Raw genomic sequence first — 27,994 nt, 5'->3', positions numbered from 1 at the left:
TTCTCGTCACATAATAATAATAATAATAATAATAATAATAATAATAATAATAATAATAATAATAATAATAATAATAATAATAAAGCCATCAAATTTAGTCTAGTAGTGAGAGTTTGAGTAGTAGCTAGAAGTCTTGGGTTCATCCCCAGCTCCATTTTAAATCATAAGAAAATAATAAATATAAAGAGAACATATCAATGGAAATTGGCAAACTGAAAACTTTATTAAGGTGAAAACATTAACTAATACACAAGATAAGTTCCTCAAATGAAATAACAATGACACAAGATAAAATAAGACAGTTATGCAAACACAATTGAAATTGTGTTAAGTTATAGCTATTTTATATGAAACACAACATTTATGGCACACTAGAGATATGTTTATTTTTCCTCTCCAATAGATTATGGAATCACCTTTGGAATTGGCTTGTAAATTGGAACCACCTTAGGAATAGGCTTGTAAATTGGAATCACCTTTGGAATAGGCTTGTAAACTGGAATGGGCTTGTAAATTGGGATAACTTTTGGAACTGGCTTGTAAATTGGTTTAACAATAGGAATAATTGGCTTTTTGAAGAAATAATGCTTATGCTTAAAAAATGATTCTTGCTCAACTGATGGGATTGGTTTGTGGATAGGCTTATAGGTTGGAATATATTTTGGTATAGGCTTATAAATTGGAATGTCTTTGTGAATAGGCTTATAATATGGAATTGGTTTCTTGAATATTGGTTTTTGGTGAAAATATCCTTTTAATTTATGTTTTAGATGGAAAAATGCTTTGAATTTTTCATCTTCATTGTGTCCTTCTTGGCTTGGCTTTGTCACCTCTTCATTTACAAGCTTCACTTCTGTTTTCACTTCATTCCCTACGAAAAGATATGCAAAATTACCCAAGTTATAAACTTCTATAGTTTGCTTCTATAATTTTGAATTGTTTTATATTTTATATAAATAACAGCGAGTTTGTCTGAATCACTAGGATCTACTATAATTGCTTATAAAAAAAAACTATATTTAAATCTTCAATAAAATTATGGTGTCACCATAATCTTGTTAAACTCACGTTGTTCCAAACATATACGCTAAAAGCTTGTGCACTTTTTTTTTTTTGAATATTACTTAATAAATAGTATCTAAATTTTAAGTAAAATTGGTTTTTTCTTAAAATAAAATAAAATAGAATTACATTAAAAAAAAATTACCTTCAAATTAAAATTTCTAAAAGAAATCTTGCTCAATACAAAAATTATGTATGATTTCACTTTTAGTTAAGCATACTACTCCTATTAAAATTAAATTTGATTTTACTTTACTATTATCATAACACATGCAAAAAATTAAGTTTAAAAGGAAGACCACTTTATTTTTTAGGCAAAAGAAGACCAAGTGACAACAATTTTTACATGAACAATGACATTTTCATGTCAATTTTTTAAACAATAAATTTCTCTCTACCCTTTTTTACCAAATAAAGTGAAATATAAGATACTAAGAGTAAACAAAAAATAACCCAAAGTTAGTATATTGTGTACAAATATATATATTTTGTACATTTATATGTCAATATCAAAGTTAGTATTGTTCACAAACCTGAAGGATCATTTCTTGCTACAACAGAAGTAGCATAACAAAAGGTGACAAGAAGTAAAAAAGCCAAAAGTGGCCTTTGCATAGTCGAAGTCTTTCTCATGATTGAGAAAAACAAAAAGGCCACAAAACAAAGAGTGGTTTAGAAGTGAAAGCTGAAATGGGCAATGAAGACTTAGTTTGAGTTACATTGTCACAAACTTGCATTATTTATACTAGTAGCTAGTATGAGATTAATAGTACATAAGTGACTTATATTAATATTACTTTTAGTGATTGATTACATTCCAAGATTTTTTGGTGTGGTTGGAAGAGGTTAATGATGTTTAGAACCGTTTTTTTCGCTGAGAGGTTGTAACCATTACAATTCCATTTATTGTGCCTCCAAAGTTAGGTACTATTTTTTTTTTCCTATTGTATGGTAGGATAAATGGATAATGCTTCCTCTCTCTCAATGTAAGTCACTTTAACATATAACACAAATTAAAAATTGTAGTTAATTTTACAAAATTATACTTCATCAATAGTAATAAAAATAGAGGGGGAAAATTAGATGAATTAGAAAAAATGGTAAAATAAATAAAAGGTTGCAAATTCCTAGTTCTGACAATGAAATCCAAACATGCAGAACAAGTACTACCGCTGATGTTACCTAATGGTACCGACTCAAAGAGACACACACCCCACACATATAAAAGGTTGCAAATTCCTAGTTCTGCGTCAACATTCATTTGTATGGTTTTACTCTATTTTTGGACAATGCAAAAAAACAAGAGTTGGATAAGTAAGATAAGTGAATCTAGTGGTTATAAAGGGATGTAGATACATTTTGTAAAAAAATAAAAATAAATGTAGATTGGCTGCAGGAAATATTTAACACAGTTATACGTAGTTTTCAATCTAAACCGTTGATATTAAATCGGATCAATAAGAGTAACAATTGTAACTTTTTTATTAAAATAATTTCAACCGTTAATTTTAGATCGGATGATCGAGATTAATTACGTCGCCTACTATATATAACGACAGGAAATTTGTTTCCAGTATAGGGTCTATTTGTTACAGATTAAAAAAAATAGTGATTTTGATGTAAAATAATTTAGAGATTAGTTTTTTTAGATTTTTAGAAAAAGTTGAATTTAATTTATGTTTATTTATTATAATAAAAATCACTTTTTTTAAATAAAATAATCGTTAGTTTGTTTGGATACAACTTATTGAAGTGATTATTTTAAATTACAAATAATGTTCTTCTTTCACTACAAGAATATTTCAATTTACCAACGGATTTATAAAATATTTATTGGCGGTTTTAACCCCCAATAATTTATTGGCGGCTTCCACCCTCGCTAAGTTAAAAAAGCCCTCAGTAAGTGTTTTCAAAGTAAAAAGAAAAACAAAAAAAAAGTGATTTTAGAAAAAAGTGATTTTTTTCTAAAATAAGCTATAACAAACGGTCCGTTTGTTATAGCTTATTTTAGAAAAAAAATCATTTTTTTTTATAAAAATAATCACTTTTAATTGTTATGCATCTGTTTGTTACATATTTTTAAAATAATCAGAAGCTGAAAATAATCAGAAAACAACTAAAAATGAGAAGCTACTAAGAGTAGCTTATAAATAATAGATTTTTTTTAGAGGAGAGAGAAAAGAAATGTTAAAAGAAGAAAGTTATTTGTAATTAAAAAAATCGCTTTTATAAGTTGTATCCAAACAAACTAAAAATTAATATATTTAAAAAAAGTGATTTTTATTATAATAAACAAACACAAAGGAAATTCAACTTTTTTAAAAATCTCTAAAAACTAATCTCTAAATTATTTTACATTAAAATCACTATTTTTTAATCTATAAAAAATAGACCCTTAGTAGCTTCACATTTTTAGCTGTTTTCCGATTATTTTTAGCTTCTGATTATTTTAAAAATCTATAACAAACAGATGCAAAACAATTAAAAGTAATTATTTTTATAAAAAAAATAATTTTTTTCTCTAAAATAAACTATAACAAATGGCCTCGTAGTAAAGCGGCTAGCTATTTGAGTGTGGAGAATTCTGATACGCTGATGCCAAAGAGAGATAGATGGGGTCACAGGTAAAAATTGAATAATTTGGTAACCAAAAATAAAAATAAGAGGAAATCACATGTGTTTTTTTTTTTCTCCTTTATCAATTTAGTTGTCTAGTCCAATTTTAATTAATCAATTTAGTTATAAAATGTATTTTTTTCATCAATCTATTTAGTAAACTTTGATTTGCTATACTGTGAAGCTAATTCAGTCTGTTAAATAGAATTATTATATTGGCTTAATTAGTAAAATGGTCCCTTAAAGGCATTTTTTGTTTCACATTGGTCCCTTAAAGAAAAAAACGACCAAATAGGTCCCTTAAAGAAAAAAATGTCTGAATAGGTCCCTTAAAGACATCCCCGTTAATCAGTTTGGTCCCTTAAAGACATCTCCTTTAATCAGTTTGGTTCTCGAAAAAATGGACGGAGAGGACCAAACTGATTAACGGAGATGTCTTTAAGGGACCTATTCAGACTTTTTTCTTTAAGGGACCTATTCGGACCTTTTTTTTCTTTAAGGGACCTATGTGAAACCAAAAATGTCTTTAAGGGACTATTTTACTAATTAAACCTATTATATTCTATGAAAATGGAGAACACCGGTCATGATTTTGAAGTTCTTCCTAAAAAAAAATAAAGGGGGATGCACGAAAAACACCAAAGTCCATCTATTAGCATATAATACGAAAATGTCAATAGGACCATTAAATAATTACGAAGTTCTTGTGGTGACAATCTTTATAGATGCCAATTGGATCCGATCTTTATAGACGTCAATAATCCGGTCTTTGGTTCTGCGCCAATCTCAGTCATTGGATTCACACATTTACTTGTGTGAATATCGGTCCTTGAATCAAAACGATAAAGATGGCAGGATACAAAAAGCATGAGAGGATCCAGTTCCACGCCAGTTATCATCATCCTTTCAATTCACCTACTAGTATAGTTGGTTTGGTTGGACTGGTCACCTATACAACAAGGGCAGTGTTTTGTTATCAAACAGTAACAACACAGTGAAGGAATCTTCTTCTAATGGCCGCAAAACTAGAAGCAAGTTAGTACCTAATGGCCGCAAAACTAGAAGTAAGTTAGTACCTAAAGTTGTACAGATTTAACAAAGAGGAAAGAGAAACATGTGCTATGCTACAACTAGAAATCCAGCCTGGAAAAAAGCTACACATGTCATAGCCGACCAAAGATTAAACAATTTAAATAAGAATATTATTAGGCTTTTATTTTATTTTATTTTATTTTTTGGTTTTTGATGATAATAATGTAATTACAAAAAATTCTTTGTTCATTTGATTTGATTGGAATGAATAACTCATATCTTTTAGAACATAATTTCAAATTTTAAATTCAATATAATTTAATTATTTTATTTCTTATACGTTGTTCTTCTTTTATTAAATATCACCATGAAAATTGTTTTAATTAATAAACTTAATTTAAAAATATTGTGCACCCTTGTCACATGCATCCTACAACTATACACTTGTGGATTAAACTACTCCAACGATCAAACTAATTAATTAGTTGGAAATTTAGGTATATAAGTAGTAGTCTTTTTTGTTAGAAAAGAGTCAAGAGTAACTGACATTTTGTATAAAAAAGTCATGAGTAATTGACACAAAGTTGATTTACGTGAGTCATAGAAGATGTAAGTGTTTATTGTACTATGTTAATAATTTACATTCACCTAAAAATATAAGAGATTTATTTTTGTCATCTTACTTATTTTTTTGCATGTCCTACTAATTTATCAAAATATCTGTTTGCTATTTAGGTAGTGGATACCTCCAAAAACACCCTACATTTATAACGTGCCGCTATTTAAGTAACTGACGTTGGTTTCAAAAAATTCTCATTTTTATAACGTCCGCTACTTAAGTAGCGGGAGGGTAAAATGGAAAATGCATAGGGCGCGTGAGAAATCGGTAGGACGTTAAAAGTAAATCTCAAAATATAAAGGTGTGAATTAACCATAGTGACTATAAATTTCATTCTTAAGTTGGATAAGTGAGATGACTGAGGTTCGGATCCCGATCTCTTGCATATATAATGCAATGTCCGGCCAATTGAGTTAAACTAATGTTTTTGGCTTAAATGCAGTTTTACCCCCCCTATTTTGAAAAATGCGGAATTTTACCCCCCTATTTTAAAATGCGAAATTTTATCCCCCTTATTTTATGATTTGTTGGATTTTGCCCCCCACCGAAATTTTGCACAAAATCTGCTTTTGAGCCTCAAGTTTAAAGTTTCGCACATAACTCAATTTGGATCAATAATTCACAAAACGGATACCGAAACGACCGTAATCGAGTAAGATTTCCATAGAATCAAACTTCACTAAATTTAGAGTTACAGAGAGAGATTAATTACCGTTTTAGTGAAGGTCTGTTCAAATTAATTATCGTATGAAATTACTACTGATATTTTCGTCATGCCTCTCACCTTGTAGCTCATTTTATAATACTATTTACATGTATGGAAATCTAACGAAATTACCCTTGTTGGCATTTCAATTTCGTCGAATTTGGAGTTACGAGACGATGTTGTATTTGAAGATCACAAGTAGATTTCTGCAGAATTAGTAATTGGATAGACCTTCACTAAAATTGTAATTAATCTCTCTTTGTAACTCCAAATTTAGTGAGGTTTGATTCTATGGAAATCTTACTCGATTACGGTCGTTTCGGTATCCGTTTTGTGAATTATTGATCCAAATTGAGTTATGTGCGAAACTTTGAACTTGAGGCTCAAAAGCAGATTTTGTGCAAAATTTCAGTGGGGGGCAAAATCCAACAAATTATAAAATAATGGGGATAAAATTCCGCATTTTAAAATAGGGGGGTAAAATTCCGCATTTTTCAAAATAAGGGGGGTAAAACTGCATTTAAGCCAATGTTTTTTTTAATGTCAAAAACTATTGAAGTTTTTTTTTTTTGACAATAAAAACTATATATTGAAGTTAATGTCAATTGTTTTGACGAATTGAAATGACTATTCAGATTAATATAATTAGACAAACGACTTTAACCACGATTGGTTGACTTTATTAACTTATGCTTGAGTACAAAATTAAAAAATTAATTATATGGAAGTAAAGTAAGGCTTGAACCATCGTGAAACCATAACACTTAGGTTCCATAACATAGAAAATCATAACACATTTATGAACGTAGTGAAAAACACAAGAAAAATTGAGTTGAATTGTGTTTTAGTATTTTATTGGGGCAAAACACAATAACTAAATGATAGCAGCTTATGAGATCAGATCTAAGGACATCTCTCCGTCACATATACAGAAGGAATCAGGAAAAAGCAAAGTTTTAAATGCATAACACTTCGTTTTTGTATCACTTGAGCACCTATTTTTTGGACAATCAGAATCTTGAGTACACTTAATAAACGCTGCAATGAAAATGAGAATAAAAGGATGCTATTAAAATAGGCTAAAATATTTTGCAAGAAAGCAACTACAAAAATTTGAAAGTGATAAAACAAAATAAAATGGTTTACCATCAACGTTCATTGCAACAAGAAATAGGGAAATAAAGATAACCATAACATAAACAAATTTGATAGCTTCAACCATATTTTCTCCCCTTTATCGTGTAAGTAATATAGAATATTGTTTTTTCACTTTTTAATTTATGTATTCCATCTTCTCCTTACATATATTATATAGTTTTTAGAGTTAAATACATGTGTTGTTTACCGCTTTAGAGCACTTAGTAAAGAGGTCACATAAAATATTAGAAAATTGAATAATCTTGTTGGATATCTTGTAAGGACGAAATACATGTCTCTTAAATACATCAAAGTGTTGTTTGATCCAATACCATTATAAAATTAATTTTTTTAAAAAAATCCATCTAAACAATTATTAATATTATTATTAATATAACTCATTTAGAGTTGGTCTTGTGGTGTTGGCTTGGGTTCTTGGAGTATGCTTCTCTCAAGGTCTCGGGTTCGATTCCCCGTGGTGCCAATTTCGGTGGCCTAAGTCCATACAGAGCAAAAAAACGATGGCTTTAAATGAAGCCCCCGCAAGTGGGCGGTGGGATTGGTCCCCTTGGATTAGTCGGTCCTAAGATCAGATACCAAGTTTTCTAAAAAAATATTATTATTAATATCGAATCGTTATATTTATCTTGGATTTTATTAGGTATAGAAATAAGATATTTCGACCATCCCCTATAAGTTAAAGACAGAGTGTGGTCTAACGAGTAAGATGGGATGAACCTCTTTGCCAAGTACACACTGTAACACCCTAGATCCCTTACTCACTTTATTAACTTAAATAACAGACAATGAAGTATTTAGAGCGTCACACATTGAAATTAAATAGCGGAAATAAAACATCTAACTAAAATCTTTAATCATGCATACAAGTCATGTAAGAATATTCATACTCCAATTCATACATACCAAATAAGATTGCATCACTTGAATCCATAAATTCATACTTAAACAATCATCTTAAATCCATAATACAACTCCAACATAGATAAGATAAGGCATAAAGCCACAAATAGTCTGATCAAAGCAAAGATAACGACACTAACTATTCGGTATTACCAGGGGCGGCTCCCATGCAAGTGCAAGATGTGATACACTACAAGGCTTCTGATTTTAAGGGCCTCATATTTCTAGATAGTTGGAGGTCCCATTTTATAAACTCACCCTTTTATAAACTCACGTGATATTTTATTATTACTAAATCACTTTGCAGTAATAAGTATTTCCATTTGTCAAAATGATATTTGGTCCTTATAGTATTGGCTTAATTAGTAAAATGGTCCCTTAAAGACATTTTTGGTTTCAGATTGGTCCCTTAAAGAAAAAAAGGTCCAAATAGGTCCCTTAAAGAAAAAAAAGTCCGAATAGGTCCCTTAAAGACATCTCCGTTAATCAGTTTGGTCCTATTTAGACCTCTTTTTAGGGACCAAACTGATTAACGGAGATGTCTTTAAGGGACCTATTTGGACTTTTTTTTTAAGAGACCTATTTGGACCTTTTTTTCTTTAAGGGACCAATCTGAAACAAAAAATATCTTTAAGGGACCATTTTACTAATTAAGCCTATAGTATTTTAGGTTTCAAGCTAGTCATCTATATTTAAATGTAAGAGATCAAATTGAAACATAAAGTAAACTTAAAACTAAATTGAAACTTTTTAAGTAAGAAACCAAATTAAAATCTAAATTAAACACAAGGGACGAAAAATGCAATTAAGTCACCCCGAGTCACGTTCATGTTAATTATTGATTATAATATGACATTTTTATGTTAGTTATAATATAACTATTTCGTATGTCATTGACAATTTAAATAAAGGATGCTTTATATATATATATATATATATATATATATATATATATATATATAGGGATTTGCTATAACACACCCACTCATTTTTATGAAGGTGTGCATTAGCAACGTACACCTTAGGGTGTATTTAATCACTTTTTAGTTATTACTTGCTAAAACACACCTTCTAAAAAATTAGTGGGTGTATTCTAGCAAATGCTTATAGGAGTTGCTAACGTACACCCACTTATTTCTTAGAAGGAGTGTTTTAGCAACATGCACCTCAAGGTGTATGTTACCACTTTTTAGTTATGACTTGCTAATACACACCTTCTAAAAAACAAGTGGGTGTACGTTAGCAAAACCCATATATATATATATATATATATAGGAGGGATCAAATTACACCGGTGTAACATTTGAGTAATGTTACACCGCTCAATAACGCTCTAACAAATACAAATTTTACAAAATCCACCGTTGGATTGAAAGTTTATATCATTTAGATCATCCATGTTCAATTTTACAAAAATCTAAAATCGTTGGATATATTATTGAGACCGATCAAGATTAACGCTTTATGTGTTTTTATTGAATACCGTTAAGCTTGACCAATCTCAATAACATATCAAATGATTTTAGATTTTTATAGAATTGAACATGAATGATCTATATGATATAAACTTTCAATCTAACGGTGGATTTTGTAAAATTTATATTCGTTGAAGCGTTATTGAGCGGTGTAACATTACTCAAATGTTACACCGGTGTAATTTGATCCCTCCCCATATATATATATATAAATTGTGTTTTTAATAGGGTCTATTCTTAATATTCTCGAAATAGTCAGGGACTCCCCTGGGTGTTACGCTCTCAGAACACTAACTAGGACATAAAGTTCCAACTACATAACGTAAGATTAATGGAGTGGCAATGAACCCTTCTCCTCACCAAAGCAAAGCAGATAACCAACAACAGCTAACTAATCCTCATAAGTATGATGCTCAACGTGAGAGTCTGAACCCCTAAAAGTCCAACAAATACATAAAACAAAGAGTTAGATATTGAAACCAACAAAATGTAAGTAATTGCTCATACTAAACACTTAAATAATCAAGAAAGATTTGGGTGGACTAATTTAGCTTCTTCAAAAAAAAAATAATCAAGAAAGCATATAACATAAATAAGCATTATTGTTCCGACTCTAATCTTACAATCATCATCATAGTTATCTAATCATGTAGAATAACAATTAGATACACATTTATTAGCCACAACACAACAAACTCCACACAATGCCAATTATCACTTATTGCACATAGAGACATTTAGTACCTAATTAACTTCTAATTCCACATAATAATGTCATGTCTCTTAGACCAGTGAATGCATGTGGTACCATGTCTTTCACCATGAGTAACTTAATCCATTAATCATATATCATCATAACCACTTTCTTTCACCACTTGGACAAGACTAATGAATGCATGTCAATGTCCACATATATCAAACATATGATATCCTCTTCTACTAATTTCTTTCACCACAATTATGGATAACTTAATCCATTAATCATTCATCAATTCTTGCACCATAATATTCATTCATTAATATTCTTATAAAAGAAACTAACATTCATCAACACACTACATCATGAGGAATCATCATCTCATTACTAACATTTAGCAAGTTATATCCTTATAATCCAATTATACACATCAATACATAAGCATAGGATCAAGATCAGTTCATGTCATTGCATAAAAAATGTTTCATTTTTCATAAAGAAATTCCCCAAAACCCAAAAGAAAAAGGTGTTGAAAGACTGGGATGGAGAAAAATAGTTTTTCTCCTCTTTTAACGAATCACCTCTAGTTCCAATACTACTCTTACCTTGTTCTAGATGGATTCTTTACTCCTTCAATTCCTAGCTCTCTGATCTTCAAGTTTTTTCTTCTTCCTTTGTTCTTTCTCTTCTAACCTCTCTCTATTCTTTTGAAATAAAAATGAGACTTTCTATTTCTATCTTACCCTTTACCCTAATATGTCTATTATTTCTCTAAACACACCCCCAAAACCTATTTGGTAGCACAATTCCTATTAAAACTTAAGCCCACTTCATAAAGCCCACTATCTACTTCATTCTCTTCATACTCAATTATTCTACCCAAAATACCCAAATTAATAAATAACACACAATTAATTAATTAAATCAAACCATCATAAATAAAATAAATAAAAATAATCAATTAATTACTAATAACTAATTTTAGGTCGTTACACACACACAACCTACAAAAGGGACATGAGTTGGGAATTGAAGTTATGAAAAATGGGAATTCTATAGAAGAGAGTTTCACAAAAGAATCAGAGATCAAAATCTTTTGACCAAAAAGACATAAACTCTTAAACGAAAGGAACATGATCAGGGAAGTTAAGCAATAGAGGAATTCTATAAAAGAGAGGTTCACAAACGAATCATGATGAGAGTTGAGTGACTCTCCTAAGAAACACTCCTGCCATAGTGACTTCCCACGAAGAAAAATACTCCTGGACAAGGTTTTAAATTGCGGTCCGCATTCGCAATTGCGGCCGCGATATTGTTGATGCGGTAGCCACCGCAACCGCATCGCACCGCAATTGCGGTGTGATCTTAATTCATGTGTACGGTCGCATCGTAACCGCATCACAACCGCATCGGAAGCCGCATCAGATGTTTTCGGCGATGTTCCTTCAAATTTTCTCACCAAAAAGTAAAATTTTTGAACTTCAAATCCTAATTTGTGTCAAATTAATGAAAAATCTTACTTTTAACAATCTCTTAACCGTATATTTTAAGGAAAATGCTGGTGTATACGAAAATAGCTATTAACGAAATGCATGAATGCATTCTATAGCCATCAATTTATATGCCATGACTAGCATGTTTTCCACCAAATACGGATCTGTACTGATCTTGACCAGTAAAAGAATTACATATAACCATTCGCATGTTTCGTATGCCACGTCTCGCGTACCAAATAGCGGTGCTCATATTTTAAATACATTCAAATTATTGTTTATAGAATAAACTAAGACTATGCAATGGTGGATAAATAGTATAGTTACATAGTAGTTTGATTTTATATAGCTTGTGAAATTTCAAAATGATTTCACGCTGCAACAACCGCATTGCGCGTGCAGTAACCGCAATGACCGCATTCGCAACAACTTCAACCGCAACCGCATCCGCAACCGCAACCGCAATTTAAAACCTTGCTCCTGGAGAGAGGAAACACTACAAAAAAAGAAGCAAGCGACGACAGCTGGAAAAAAGCATTAGCGTCGGTTTAAACCGTCGCTAATTGACTTATGCGGCGGTTGGACAAGTGACGCAACAAGCAGCGTCGCTAGGGTATACAGCGGCAGTTCGCGTAAACCGTTGGAATAACCGCCGCAAATACGATAGCGTCGGTTGTATTGATTTTTGCTGCGATTCCCAACCGTCGCTGTTTGTAATTATTTTTAAAGTTTTTTGAGCTTTTAGCGTCGGTTTGAACCGCCGCAATTTACATTTTTTTTTTTAAAAAAAAAACTTTTTTTTTTCCTGTTTCCCACAAAAAAAATTACGTGCTTTTTTGTTTCCACAATTTTTTTTTGGTACATTTTCCACAATTTTTTTTAAATGGTGTATTTGACACTCTTGATTCCCATTAATATCAATATAACAAAATCTAAACACACATTATTTTACTAAATATATCATATCAAGTAATTGATTCTCACAATTCATGTAGAAAACGATACTCACAAGTTTACATCAAAGTTGCTTTGAGTTAACACACTAAAGCAATATAGAAAATCAACTATACAGATCATCTAATTTCACACTTGAATTACTGTTGGTATACCTTGAGATCCAATTCTATAAAAAAATAGCCCCAATTCCAAAGCAAGCTTTAACGCTTGCAACCGTGCGTACGTGCACATCGTCGTCATGTAAACCACCTTCACAATTTGGCCTTCAATTAAATAAAGTAGAAACAACCATCAAGGATAATCATAGAAACTCGACTATAATCATAAAGCTCAAAAATTAAATTACAACTTTTGAAACCTCACCATGATAAACAATAAGGATAGGCAACTTCCACTACATTAGCACCATGTGCCTTTGCCTGAACCATGTCAAGAGAATAAGTTCTACATTATATTGGTGAACTCCAAGCCTCCCACCCTTCAAGCAGATAAAGAAACAGAAATTGGTAAAATGAGTTCAATATGCTCAATGACACGAAGATATTTGAACCTAGTAAATGTTAATTTAAATCTCAGGTTCTTACGTAATAATACTAAAATTGAAGAAATGAAAAACAGCCTTTATCGAATGTCGAAATTGAAAACAGATGTCTACTGCATAGTTCAAAACAGATCATTAACATTGCAGTCTATGGATCAATACTAAGAAAAAACTAGACGACTAAAAGAAAAAACTAACATTGACACAATAAGAAAAATAACCACTAAGAGAACAAACATGAAACTGACTTATAACCAAAACAATAAGAAAAATAAAATGTGTAACATTGAGAGCTAGGCTGAGCACGTACTTATAACCATAACATATAAATGAGTAGTATAACAAAAATGAAACAGGCCATGGGAAATAAATTTCAAATTTAATGTCAAAATTATATAAGAAAATGAAACAATTTCTAAATGAAATTTATCATGAAGATTTGAATTGTTTACCTCATTGTTTATCAATTCACTCCTTGGTCTAGGCATTTCTGCAAAACAAACAATAAAAACAATAAGCATGAGAATATATTTAAATGTTCTATAGATAGACACTAATTGATGATGGTGTTTAAGCAAACTAGCAATGTCAGTTAAAACCCTTCATAAGCAAACTAGCAAATGAATATGCATAAGTAACCTAGCAATAACATATTTCATAAGAAATAGCATGTCAGATCAAAAACTTCACAAGACTAATTGAAATTTCAAAACTAATTGCATGACCATAACACGCAACTTCCAGTTGTTCGTCCAAAGTATTTAGAGAGCAAAATGCCTCTTGATTATCATCCACTTTCATAGTATCAAGTTTATCTTCCTGGTTCTGTGAGCAGCTTTTAGATGGTAAATCACATTGTAGAGCAGAAAGTTCAGTCGGAACAGAATTATCAGCAAGGTTAAGCTCCTCCAGGCTGCTGTTATCTGCTAAAAGAGAACAATATAACTATAGGAATTACAATAGTAGTAATTTTTAAAAACCAACAACCACATATGATTTTTAAGTATACCTGCAAGAGCCTCAATTATGTGAAGAATAACTCATAACTCATAACTCGTAAGATATCTGAACTGAAGGAGAGAAAGAAAAACTTGCTTGCGTTAACCACTTATAATGAAGTTCTTATTTTTTAGCTTATTCTAAAGAGTATTGGCCAGGACAAGAGGACTCACAAGAAAAAAAAAATTAACGAATTCAATTATATATTTACCTTGGAAGTAAGTTCATCTAATGCAATATAAGCATCCGTCTCCAATTCAGTTGTGCGTGCAACTATAAATGGCTTCTGAAGCTACCTCCATGGCGTAGAACTCAAATGGTGGTTCTACATTGCATAATTTATACCATTCAGATACATGTGTTTAGGGATAATATAGGTGTTTAGGGATAATATGAAAACAATAATTATCACTTAAATATTTGTTTCTATTCATAATTTATACATGTACAGATACTTCAAGTATTCATAGTTCAAGCAATTCAGGCCATGCATTCTAATACCTCACAGATTAAAAAAAAATTGCATTCTCATTTTCTCCTAAGAAAAGAAACTACATACCTCTTACATCAATCGTCCAATATGTCATGGACTTTTTCTTTGGCTTGTTTGATGGATTGTTGACTGCAAATTGAGATTCATCGTTGTTTTCAGGTTCATTACTTGGAGGTGATATAGGTTGGTTAGTAGCTGGTGTAGGCCCATCAGTTGATGGAGGAGCTGTAATGACTTGGTTGTAATGACTACTCAAATTATAGATCCAACTTATCATTAAGTGGACAATTTAATTTCTTCCCACAGAAATATTAGCCTAAACTCAGATGCATTTTTCTCAATTTTGCCCTTGAGTTCCTTAACTTCAAAATAAAATCAGTATAGTTCATATCAAATTAGGTAGCTACTCCTATTTGTTATGTTATTCAGGTAGTTATTCACATAGTTATGGTTTCCTTAACATAGTTAACATGCACTAAAGATGCCAATGAAATGTTAAGCAATGATGGAGCATGCCCTGTTTGTGATCAAGTCCTTTCAAAGAGGTAAGGATTATTATATTGGAATCTGTTGATTACTATATCCGGACAAAAAAAAAGAACTAGTGATTTTGTTATTCGCATGACTAAATCCTAATTGACCTTAGTTTGACATGATATAAATATCCCTCACACACCAACACACACTGTTAGGGGGAATAGAGAAGGGTCTCGAAAGTATCTATACCACTTATTTCAATTGATTCAATATTAACGAATCTATATGTACAGCCATCCCTTCCTAATTACTAAGAGTATGTATTTTCCAATGTTAGGAAAAGGGGAATGAAATATATGTACAGCCATCCCTTGCTTAGTTTAAAGTGATGTTTGCAATTGCTTCTTGTTTAGCCCAATCATAGATGAATTCAATGATGAATAATAGCACCAGGCCATATATTAATGTAATTACAAAGTGATAACTATATCAGAAAAAATATCAGTTTAAGAGATCTACTATTAGACTAAAACCATATATTAAAACCCTTTTAAACATGTCCCAAATAGTCTAGCAACTGTTTATGCCAAATGCTTATAGAAAATTTCAAAAATAAACAACAATCCACAAACATAACAAATCAAACTAATAAATTGGTATGTAACCAAATCCAGATTCTGAGTGATAGAGTTTGGGAAGGTTTTGAAAGGTTTAATTTTTCATTTGAGGCTTTAATTCAAAGATATGAAATCCAAGAGAATTAACAAAATATCAAAACCCTGATAATTAAACTGTAAAAGAATCCAAGAAATTAAACCAATAAACTCAAAAACCCTAAAATCAAACTGTGAAGAATCCAAGAAATTAACAAATTATCATCATTCAAAATCAGCATAATCAAGTTAACAACAAATTAACAAGAGAGTAATCGGAGATGATAACCTGGTCCGTTCTGATAGATCGAAAGAGGAGAGTACCTGAAAAAAAGAGGAGATCGAGAAAGATTCAGCGAGAGAGAGAGAGAGAGGAAGAGAGAGCGGTGAAACTGAAACCTGTTGAAGAACAGCTACGGTGGCGACGAGAGGCACAACAACTGTGGATTAGAAGATTCGGAACTACGACGTCTTTGAACTATGGAGAAAGAGTGCTTCTTCTGAGAGTTTAACGTAAAGAGTGAAAAAAACATAAATAAGGGAAAGTGATAATAGATAATTGAGAGAAAAGAACAGTTGTTCGTCAAAAACAAAAAAAAAAAAAAAAAACAAAAAACGCAAACAGCGGCGAACCGCCGGTAATACCTTGATAACAGCGGCTATTTGACCGTCGCTTTAGAAAGAGTGGCGGTTTGAACGGCCGGTAATACACTGATGACTGCGGCAGTTTGAAACAGCTGGTAAAGGTGGAAGCGGCAGCAGTTTGCCTAGAACCGTTGCTATTTGATAGTCGCTGTTCTCCTTTTTTCTTGTAGTGAAACTCTGCCAAAGAAAACTTTGGACTCAGTAAAGAATAAGGACAATGACTCCGAGAGTAGCGACGAGGAGAAACACCCCATGAGCAAGGGTCCATACGTAACATCTGCATGGGAGTTCCAATCTAGAACCTGGAAGCGCATGCCGAGTGCAAAAAGAGCCTTAATTTTCCAATTCATTTTTAGCACTTATTAACTTGTTTTACAAGTACTTACTTAGAAAAACCCAACTAAATATAAATATTAGTTTGATATGATAAAGCAGCCATTTCTATGTAATTATATGCATTTCTACCTAAATTCCCCTATTTTATAGGTAATCTGATCAAGGAGTTGGAAGAACTTGGAACGAAAAGAACAAGAAAATTCATGTTTCCTCTCTAGAAGCCCCGCCAGAGCGAACTAGGAGTGAACCAAGTAAGGATGTAAATATCCCTGCACACCAGGACTTCACTTCAGCGACCCTCAAGCGAACCAATTTAGAAACAATTCAGTCTTATTCGCCAGCACTTCACTCCAACAAACTTAGAATCGAATCTAGGTTTGAAAATCAAGGGTCATTCGCTCAACGGACAAGGGCGGCAAAAACATGAGTTGACAAGTTGTTTGTGAGTTGTCTTTCCCCTTCCCTGAAGAAAGCTAGGTTCTATTTTTTTCACCTATAACGATAGGCTAAAACAGCCTCATTTTGCATTCAATATTGTAAAGAGATATGAAATACACTAGGGAGAGGCTGAAGGGGTGATGTTCCACTATACGAAAGCTTCTGAGCTTTTCTTTCAGGCTAATGTTATAAGGTGGACCATCTTTACAAGTGGTCCACCGTGACAAGTGATCAATATTATTATAACGAATACGAATTTTACAAAATTCACCATTTGATTGAAAGTTTATATGATATAGATCATCCATAAAAAAATCTAGAGAAATTGAAAATCATTTGATATTATTAGACCCATCAAGATTAACGATTTATGGGTTTTTATTAAATACCGTTAATATTGAGAGGTCTTAACAACATATCAAATGATTTTCAATTTTTTAAAATTTTTATAGATGATCTATATGATATAAACTTTCAATCCAACTGTGAATTTTGTAAAATTCGTATTCGTTGTAATATTATTCATCACTGGTCCACTTGAAGAAATGATCCATATTAGAATTTACCTTTCTTTCAAGCCTTGTATGGAATCTCTTCTCTTTCTTCTTTGCTTGTAAGTTCTACTCGTGAATACGAGTAACTAAATTCTCTCTTATGTTGGGATTAGATTACTTATTTATGATCTTAAGGTAAACATTTAATTTGGCTGGTTATAAATGAAGTATGTTTTGGTATTTTTATTATTTATTTCCGTTCTTAAGGTTTGTAGATATGAAACTCGGAAACCACACTTGAATAGATGACACTTCTTATCTAAGAGGCATGCAATAAATTCATTAATGGAATCTAAGTTGCTAGACATAGGGTTAGTTTTATTATCACATATATTATTGGAACTTATTGCTTTTATAATTGATTAACTGAGCGACATATCAAAAGTTACAATTATAAATGAACTCGCGTTGTTTGCCAGACATGGAAACGTACGAAGTAAAGACATCCCAACTATGTTGGCACCCTTTAATCACCCAACAAACAAGCTAATTCAATTCTTAAATTTATTAAAAAGAGAACATGAAAACATGGGGGGACTAGACCAATACCCAAGTGGGAGTGAACAAACACAATTTTGTTTTTTGAACAGCAAATATATTATTAATAATAACCTGTCTTTGCACAAGATGAATAGAGGCCGGGAACAATGGAACTACAAATCAAAAGTGCCGTATATAAGCGGAACACCAAAGAAGAAAACCAAAACAAACACCATCTAATAGAGGTCTACTTCTGATCTCATTCTTAGAAGGACACTCCCCAGCCTCTAGACTACCAAGGAAGACATCAGCCCGACCCATAAAGATGCCCTTAGACTCTAACTCTCGATCTTGAATCAAAAGTGATCGCAGTCCACCTCCAAACAGCAAAAAGAAAATCATTCCAAACACGCAAGCAAAAAATTGACGAGGCAACGATAGAAAGAAAATCTAGGCAAATAAGTCACAGTTCGCAGTCCGCCTCCAAACAGTCAACACCGGCGCGAAAGAGGTCCTTCAGATACAAAGAAACATGCAAAAACCATCAAAATCTCAACAGATTTGGAAGCTGGTCAGAGAATCTCGTATCTTAGAAAACCAATCACACGTCATCAACCACACACCAGCGACGCCAGATCCAACACCGCCACGTTAGCACCTCACCAGCACAACCCCTAAACAGAACCTCCATTTTTTTAATAGAATCATTCCACTTGCTGACACATGTGATTAATTTCTAATCAAGCACCACAACATCCCTCACCGCCGCAACATCCCTCATCACCTCCAACCCCCACAACCACCCCATCTTAAAACCAACAGCCTCAAAAAAATGATCTAACCAAATCGGCCATTTTCATGAGATATTGCAGGCAATTAACACTAAAAATTAAAATTGCGTTATAATTTAATGTCCAACAAAAACAAATGAATTAAATAGTACCTCGGAGGCATTAGGTAGCATGACCCAAATTTATTTAGGTCCAATAGTACTAAAACGTTGACGAACATAAAGTTAGGTAGATTCCTAGGATGCTAGAAACATTGGAACAAGATGAAACCAAGACAAGAGACCATGATTAATTGCTCATTTTGTATTCACATTATCAAAGCAAGAGATTCATTTCGTATTTACAATTTCACATTAATTGCAACCCTTTTTTTTAAAAAAAAAAAAAAAAATGTTTGCAACCCTATTTTTGAGTTATAGATAAATTAGTTACACATTTGATCTTCTTTAGTTTGGTCTTCTACACCTTATAATTCAATTTTTGTTAGCATCGTGATATAAGGGCAGCTTCTAGTAGAATTTTATGGGGACGGGAATAAGGGCATCACTCGAGCACAAATACAAAGGGGGTCGGGAAAATAATCATCCTCTTCGAACATATGACACTTCGGATTCATTGAAAGTGATGAGCACATATCTTTTGGACAATCAGAATCTTGAGTACACATAATAAACGCTGCTGAAAATGAGAATAAAAGGATGTTATTAAAATGTGCTAAAATATTTTGTAGGAAGTAACTACGAAAATTTGAAAATGATAAAAAATGGCTTACCGCCGTCAACATTCATTGCAACAAGAAAGAGTGAAAAAAAGATACTCATAACATAAACAAACTTGATAGCTTCAACCATATTTTCTCGAATTTGTGTGTGAAAAATAGAATATGATTTTATCACTTTATAATTTACGAATTTCATCTTCCTTACGTACATCATATAGTTTTTTTAGCGCTTATAAAATTGTTAAAAACCTTTCGAAAATTAGAATCATTATTAAATATCGGTTAAGTACACCAAAGTGTTTTGTCAATCCCTTTAACGTATACACTTGGTAAAGAGGCCATATAAAAAATTACAAAAGAGGAATCTTGTTGAATATCATATAAGAAATTAAATGGCTCTTAAGAACATCAAAGTCTTGTTTGTCCCATTACGATTATAAAATTACTTTTAAATTATTATTAATTATTATTATTATTATTATTATTATTATTATTATTATTATTATTATTATTATTATTATTATTATTATTATTGCACCGTCATGTTTATCTTAGAGTCAATGAGATATGCAAATCAAATCTTTCATTGGAGAAATGACAATGAAAGAATTGATTCAGCAGAACATACAATATTAACGAGAGCATATCATCTCAATTACTTGAGGATTCTAGTAAAATCCTAGCCCATTAGACGAACTAACAATTGCTTGTAGCACGTAGTACTCCTAAAAATTAAAAGAAAGAATGACGGATAACGATGACACCGTTGGCTCTTGTTCTTCCTCGATTGGAACTCCTAGGCACTCTTCAGATGGGAAGAGAGACAATATGCAGTGTATGGAGATCATAACCTATATATATATTGATGATTTCTCTTTTCACCCCAAATTTATCTTTTCGCGCAGAAAACATCGACAAATATTATCCGATTTTTTTTACGTTAAAATAAAAACTTCGAAAAACATTTTCTAAAATTTCTGCGTGTTTTGCGCAAAAAGATAAACTTGGGATGGAGAGAGAAACCACCATATATGTATTCAGTTACAAGAACGGACACTTTGGTTTCAGAAATCTAGATAGAAGTAGGTTCGTCTAGGGAGTCCGAATACTTCCTTCTTCAATGCTCAATCAATCATCTAAAGAAAGAGAAATACGATTCAAAGCCTCAACCTGCCATGGTGAATGGTGTGTGGATATGGACATCTTGAAAGAGGAAGTTCTCTGTTTGTTTAAAAGTCTTTTTTGCACTTTGGATTCGACATATTTGTGTGACATTGATTTGTTTTGAGTTTCCACCTCTTATTATTTCCCTCATTATGAGTAGTATCTCTGCCACTTCAATGTCTTTGTTGTGGAATGAGAGTAGGGCAAAGTCCCATCCCATCAACCTCTTCGAGGTTTGCGACAGGGAGATCCTCTTCGAGGTTTGAGAACTCAAGGGCTTAAGCTTGGAACTTACACCTCTCATGCTAGTGGGCAAATCTTTGTATGGCAAACCTTACAGGTCTCTCCCCGGCCCCGCTACACGTATATTGTGTCATCGAGGAGTTCAAGTAAAGTCAACTTGATCATTCTGCAATGAAGAAGAAAACATAATTCATTGTCTCATGCTATATGGCCTAGTTGTTGATATTTGGTCTGGCTGCGGATTTCATGATACTCCGTCAGTGTGTCACAATGTTGGCTTGGATAATACTTCAGATATCATTGTAGCATTAGTGGCTAAAAAGGAAATTTAGCTTCGTTGATTATGTGGAATATTTGGACCTTTCTCACAAATTTATCTTTGACGGATACTTTCTTGTCAGGTATCAGATCTTATCAACAATTTTGACTCAATTTCAGGTTGTACGTTCTTTAGGTGTTTCGAAGCTCCTCCTCCCACTCACGTCATCTTGTTTGTGAAGCGGGGTGAAGGAAAGGGGTCGGGATGCCATTGTCCAGAATGTTGACGTTGCTCTGACTAATCTAGAGAAGCCATATTTTGGTGGCTTGGTGCATAATTTTCACACTACATTTCGATTCGGTTTCTATGGCAGCGTTGGTTTGTCCAATATTCTTCATGCGGAAATATAAACTCTTTTGGTTGGAATCAATTTATGTTGGCAAACTAGGTATAGAAAAGTCATGTGCTTTTCAGATTCCTGACATGTGGTTCAGCTGGTCACATGGGAAACTTCTCAATTTCTTCATTACGCCTATCAGAGAATGAATGCAAAAAACAAAAATTTGTATAATCACAAAACAAATAAACCACCAATATATCAGTGTTGCACTTCCTCGCATGTGTCTATCTCTCTCATAAATGACCCATAAATAGAGTAAATCCGGCTCACACTATACATGGTATGTTATAGATAAATGTGAACACATTTAATCAAGTATCGCTTGACAAAAGAACAAGCGAACCCCGTCCTCCCCCACGTGCGGGTCTTAACCTAGTGTTGTACATGGTGAGTATTTGTGATTCATCACTTAACCTAGTGTTGTACATGATAGCAACTGCTTCTTGTTATTTATACACCAAGTTCTTTTAGTTTTCACATAACACATCAAGGCACAATTTATTAATATACACAAAGTCAATTCAGAATAACACACACAAACACAAAGATATATATAGTTTCAACTTCCAATTCTGATTCTTATGAAATATAGTGATATCATGTACTACACAAATTTAAACCATGAAATGAAGATAACAAGGAACCTCATAACAGCATGAGAGGTGTTTCCTGTTGTGATGTATTAGTCTCCTTTTGGTCCTTTCCCTAGCAAGGTCAGCAAAAATTCCATGTAGTCTCCTGAGGTATCTCCAATGACATCATCATCAAGACTTGATTTGTACATGTTAGTGTATTCAAATCTGACTTTCAACAGGTCGATTTCAGCTCGAGTCACGATAGCTCTGTTGAGAGAATCTTCATCAGTTCCAAGCCCAACAATAGAATCCCTTACAACCTGTTGATCGATAGAAGAGAACACATGATGTCAAAATTTGATATTGTGGAGATCTACCTTAATGAAATTATCGATAGAAGTTAGAACAAACGAATGATGCATTGCATATTTGAAAGAACAAAGGAATTAGTACATTTTATCTCAAAAAGAAAATGACGCAAAAAATTGAATGGAACTTTAATATCATGCATGTAGCAGTGCAATACTAACAAATCACAATCGAAAATTAAAAATTCCTTGTAGAAACACTTTAAGATTTTGAGAGGCTTCAAAAGCAATTCTATTCAAAGAAAGAAAAACTTGGTTTGATTAAAAAAAAAAAACTGTCTCAGAAAGCGCAAAATATGTGTTGGAATATGTAATGATCAATTATGCATTGCAGAGAGTATATATCAACCTAACAGGATAAATTGTCAATGCGAGCTATGAGTGTAAGCCAAAAAAATTGTATGCATAACATATATCTAATAATCTTTGGAATCAACAATAATCTATATCGTGTATAATGTATTATTCAGGAAAACAAATTGTAGACAGGAAATAACTTCCTTTTTTCAGGAGAACCCCAAAAAGATAAATATATCTGGAAAATTAATCAGTGTATTCTAATTAATTGACAACTTAGTTAGAAACGGAGAAAGCATATTATCATTTTAAGTTTTCTAAATAATAATGTACCTCCGGTTCTCTTTATAAGAAACAATTGAATTTTTAGGTTCATTGAATAACTAATGTATCTGGTTTATATCATATACCAGATACATCACTTATTTAATGAATCTAAAAAGTGAGTTGTTTATTATAAAAAGGACCAGAGAGAGTATTAACTTATAGACCTGTCTTGAGTAGAAGAAAATTAATAAGTACCTTTGCAAAATGTTTCTCAGGGCAGTCTAAGCACCATACTACAACATTTAAGAGAGATGCCAAATCACCTTTACCACAATTGTTTATGTCCTGTAATGAAAATAACCCAAATTCAGTAATTAAGGATTTCTTTTTTAACTTTTTAGAAGTGAACAAGTGATGTGATTTAAATAACTAGTTGAAAATAAAATTAAAATCTTTAATATGAAATTTAAGATTAAAGCAAAACCTCTTCAAATGTATTGCCATAGAGCTGCTTGTAGGATGCGAAAGTTTCGCGGAGCTGGAAAACATTCCTTGTGCTAAGTATCCAAACAATGTGATCATCATCTAATTGCTTATTGTTGATGGCTTCATGTAGTTTTTCTGCTTCTGATTTTGCAACGTCCAAATTTACTGTCACTTCATTATGTCTGTAAGAGCTTACTAGACCAACCAAAATCTGCAGGATCAATGGATTTGTAAACAAAATTACATTTTTAAGCTTTTAATAATAAATTGACCAAGCTCTTATGTAATGTATTTATTATCACTATCTTGGTTTACTTTGTGTTACGATGAAGCATTTCACATATTAATGAGATTCAAAAAAGAAAAAATGAATCTTAAACTACTATAAATTTTGGAGCCTTTTAGATACATTTACCGGTGTTGTCAATTGTGGATCGCAGAAAATAGTGGTTTGTTCAAATTCTGCTATGCAATAGTGCTATAGTGCCGCTATCTAACAACATTTTGTACTAAATAGCGTATCGCGGAACAATAGCAATTTGTTGAAATTCCGATACGCTATAGCCTTGATTTAACAACACGGACATGAACCTAACTAGACAAACATAAATAAGAGTTTCTTTTCTGTGTGATTAAGAAATGTCATGAACTTACTTTTGTGAGTGGCTGAGAAACTGAGGTTATAATATCCTCCTCGAGTGAGCAATCAAAAAGAGAGCAGTAAGCTTGTCTCACAGCCATCAAATGATTCGGAGTCGAGGCACATGCTATTTCAACCAGAATCTGCAGTTGTTTGATCCCTTTTCTTCTAGCCTTCAATGCATCCCTTGCATATTTTGCATCCCTTTCTGGTGGATCATATGTCCAGAGAACAATTGCATTCTGTTAAATATCACGAGTTTGAGTTACGGTATTGCATAAAAAGAATGGCACGCTTTGAAAATCATATCAAAATTCAACAATACTATGAACTCCTGTGTGAATAAAATATTTTGACAGTATAGCTGTAAAATTGAGGATCACATTCTGCTGCAGTCAAAACTTCCCCTCATTCACACATTAAAAAAAAAGTCAGGTAAAAGAGAAATTTACATTGTAAAAATGCAATCACAGTTCACAACCTTGAACATAAGAAAATCTCCGGCCAAATTTTTTTACTATTTTTTGTAAAATTATTGACAAATTGTGTACCAATAGAAAATCTAGAATTTCAAATTAGCACAAGCAATCACTGAAAGTGACATAATTTTGGTTATATATGTTATATACCAAATTGGAGAATTGTTTTTGTGTTTTTTCTCATAAATTAAAATACACAAAATAGGAGAATTAAAGATAAGTCAATGGAAAAAAAAAACATGATATCATGACATACTCTAAAATCACCAGAAAGTTCAGATTGGAGACGATCGATGAGTGATTCATTGTAAAGTTTCTGATAAGTTTCTTTGATTTCCTTCCTTTGTTGAGCATTTCTATGTCCTAATACCAAGATTAGTTCCTTTTCATCTGTTCCCAATCCTACATCCATACCATTTCCAATAATCATCATCAACACAACAATCTAATACCAACAATTACTCATACAAAAATGATACTATAAATTAACCAATATAATAAAAGGGATAAAACAACAAAAAAATCATAACAATACTTTCAAATTTCAATGTTGTCCAATGAGTAAAACAATTCCAACAAATTCATCTGAAGAACAAATCTTCATTTGAAATCGAAGTGTATTATTACCTATGAAGCACAAACACAAACACAAACACAGATACGGACAAGACACCAAACACGATATGAACACTTACACCGACACATCAACACTACTAACAATTTGAGAAAATGATATTATTCAATGTTTTCATCTATGTCAGTGTCGGACACCGGCCTATCCGACACCTGGACACGCGTAATGTGAGAGGTGTCTCTTGTGAATACAATTTTACAAACATTTTTTTTTTTTGCAACAGCACAATTTTACAAACATGAAACAGGCATATTACAATGTAACGTTTGTGAAAACCCCATTAATAAAAACATACAAAAGTTCAGTTTTTTAACATAATTCTCGCTACCCAAATTCAGAAATCACATAAAAAAAATCTTTTTTTATCATTTAAGAGAGAGAGAGAGAGAGAGAGAGAGAGAGAGAGAGAGAGAGAGAGAGAGACCTTGGAAAGCATTTCTAAGACGTTCAGTATCTTGGTTAGGAGAAGGAACAATCTCTGGAAGTTTCAATGAAGCCATGAAATTATTCTGATTCTGAGTTGATCAAAGATGAAATTTTTCAGTGACAACAAATCTCAAAGTTTAGAGAAACTGTTGTTGACACATGTTATTTTCATTTTTCAGCTGTTTTTTTTTTCTTTTGTTATTTCCCTCCTTAATGGATCCAACGACTTTGCTAAAAAACCAAATTAAATTTGATGTAACACTTTAATGCTTTTACTTTTTTGCCCCAGGTTGGTTTTAAAGAATAAACTTTTTATTTATTTTTTAACAATTATAATTTGGCTTTGGCTAATATGAACAAGTGCATCATGTCTTTCATGATGCAACCCACTTGGGGTTCGTCGAGTAATGTTGGTTTGGGCCCTTGGAGTATGCTCCTCTCAAGGTTTCAGGTTCGATTCCCACTGTTGCCAATTTCGGTGGGCTAAGTCCATACAGAGCAAAAAACTCTGGCTTTAAATGGGGCCCCCGCAAGTGGGTGGTGGGATTAGTCCCCTTGGATTAGTCGGTCCTAAGGCCGGATACCAAGTTTTCAAAAAAAAAAAAAGTCTTTCATGATGCACAAGTTAACAATATCGTTATAACGAATATGAATTTTATAAAATTTACCGTTGTATTGAAAATTTTATGAAATTTGACATGGATGATCTATATGATATTTAATAAAAACTCATAAACCGTTAATCTTGATGGGTGTCAATGACATATCATATGATTTTCAAATTTTTTAAAATTTGACATGGATGATCTATATGATATAAACTATCAATATAACGGTGAATTTTGTAAAATTCGTATTCATTATAATGATATCATTAACTTGTGCACCATGAAAGACATGATGCACTTGTGCATGTTAAAATCGGCCTTATAATTTATAGTCTTTTGTATAGTCTTTTGTGTTTTATGTAATTACAGTTGTGTACACTCGTTTTTACTTAATTGAAGAAACACACCACAGTTTCCATATATTTATTTTGACGCCACAACTGATTTTTATTTTTTTATAGTTCTTCATAACTAAGATACGACTTTTTGTACCAAAAAAAAGAAAAAGATACCGGAAACTATGAAGCCAAAAAAAATTATCAAGCCAAAATTCGAAAACAATAGATGATGAATTTCTTGAAAAAAACTTCATTGTTTTGATCGAAAAAAGGTATTGAAAATTTGATTAAGATAACATCAATATAGATGAATTTGACTCCTTGATGTGGTGTTGGTTTCAACATTTCTAAATAACTATTGTCATTTTTTATTTTGGTTATATTGTTTTAATTTATATTTTATAATAAAAGTAAAACTTTTTTTTTAATGGCTAATATAAGTAAAACTATTGTTAATTCTTTTGTTTATGGGTTAAGCTAAAAATATATTATGTTAAAACTTAAAAGTATACCTTTTGATATACTATATACTTAGTACATCGTAAAACTTATGTTCTACTACTGATTTCAAGAATCAAACTAAGATTGTTCTTCTTTGAAAGAGTCATGTCTTCGAGTTTAATAGAAAATTGCTGAGTTCTTTTTTCAAATAAGTGACTTTTATATACAACGGTAGAGATTATCCCTCTAATCGAGTAGAACCATAATAAGCAGCACAACTCTTCCTCGAGATATTTAACATTGTTGAATGCATTCTTAGAATTAAATTTGAATTCAAAACCTCTAATTAAATTTAATGAGACTTTTATCTCATCTTATTTAATTAAGTTGATGGAAACCGAATTTGTTGAATGACATATACGTTATTTTTTTTTTATATAGTCGGATATATTTATGTCACGACAGTTGTAAAATCCTGCAGTTTGGTGTCTGTGTATTTTGGTTTATCTTGAAACATTTCATATTG

At 32.0% G+C, this 27,994-nt stretch overlaps 2 protein-coding genes and 1 long non-coding RNA gene across 14 annotated transcripts; all 3 read right to left on the bottom strand.

Annotated features, from left to right (window-relative positions):
• Positions 1–204: 204 nt before the first annotated feature.
• On the bottom strand, positions 205–1,876 carry LOC123893797 (repetitive proline-rich cell wall protein 1-like). Its single transcript, XM_045943594.1, has 2 exons — positions 1,596–1,876; positions 205–871 (listed from the first exon to the last, which is right to left on the bottom strand). Exons 1-2 carry the CDS (start codon positions 1,693–1,695, stop codon positions 405–407), a joined length of 567 nt encoding a protein of 188 aa, XP_045799550.1. The 5' UTR covers positions 1,696–1,876; the 3' UTR covers positions 205–404.
• A 10,842-nt stretch (positions 1,877–12,718) lies between these two features.
• On the bottom strand, positions 12,719–16,990 carry LOC123893796. Of its 12 annotated transcripts, none has more exons than XR_006803554.1 (10): positions 16,524–16,700; positions 16,278–16,378; positions 14,815–16,202; positions 14,467–14,580; positions 14,266–14,326; positions 13,995–14,182; positions 13,709–13,746; positions 13,300–13,369; positions 13,079–13,193; positions 12,719–12,978 (listed from the first exon to the last, which is right to left on the bottom strand). It is a non-coding gene; the product is annotated as an uncharacterized LOC123893796 (long non-coding RNA). The 12 variants fall into 12 exon arrangements; XR_006803550.1 differs by having other exon boundaries at positions 13,995–14,179; XR_006803556.1 differs by having other exon boundaries at positions 13,709–14,179; positions 14,815–15,110; positions 16,168–16,202.
• A 5,381-nt stretch (positions 16,991–22,371) lies between these two features.
• LOC123893795 (annexin D3) lies at positions 22,372–26,288 on the bottom strand. Its single transcript, XM_045943593.1, has 6 exons — positions 26,080–26,288; positions 25,278–25,423; positions 24,557–24,784; positions 23,901–24,113; positions 23,672–23,761; positions 22,372–22,804 (listed from the first exon to the last, which is right to left on the bottom strand). The coding sequence occupies exons 1-6, from the start codon at positions 26,153–26,155 to the stop codon at positions 22,592–22,594; spliced, it is 966 nt and encodes a 321-aa protein (XP_045799549.1). The 5' UTR covers positions 26,156–26,288; the 3' UTR covers positions 22,372–22,591.
• Positions 26,289–27,994: the final 1,706 nt, after the last annotated feature.

This window comes from Trifolium pratense, linkage group LG7 (genome assembly GCF_020283565.1).
Source record: "Trifolium pratense cultivar HEN17-A07 linkage group LG7, ARS_RC_1.1, whole genome shotgun sequence".
Lineage (NCBI taxonomy): Eukaryota > Viridiplantae > Streptophyta > Magnoliopsida > Fabales > Fabaceae > Trifolium > Trifolium pratense.
This window is presented reverse-complemented; position numbering and strand designations above follow the sequence as displayed.

Coding starts and splice junctions, on each gene's coding strand:
- LOC123893797 (XM_045943594.1), bottom strand. CDS start 1,695: ATGAGAAAGACTTCGACTATGCAAAGGCCACTTTTGGCTTTTTTACTT. Junction 872..1,595: donor AGCAAGAAATGATCCTTCAG/GTTTGTGAACAA, acceptor ATCTTTTCGTAG/GGAATGAAGTGAAAACAGAA.
- LOC123893795 (XM_045943593.1), bottom strand. CDS start 26,155: ATGGCTTCATTGAAACTTCCAGAGATTGTTCCTTCTCCTAACCAAGAT. Junction 25,424..26,079: donor TCTTAGAAATGCTTTCCAAG/GTCTCTCTCTCT, acceptor GTATGGATGTAG/GATTGGGAACAGATGAAAAG. Junction 24,785..25,277: donor AACTTTCTGGTGATTTTAGA/GTATGTCATGAT, acceptor GATATTTAACAG/AATGCAATTGTTCTCTGGAC.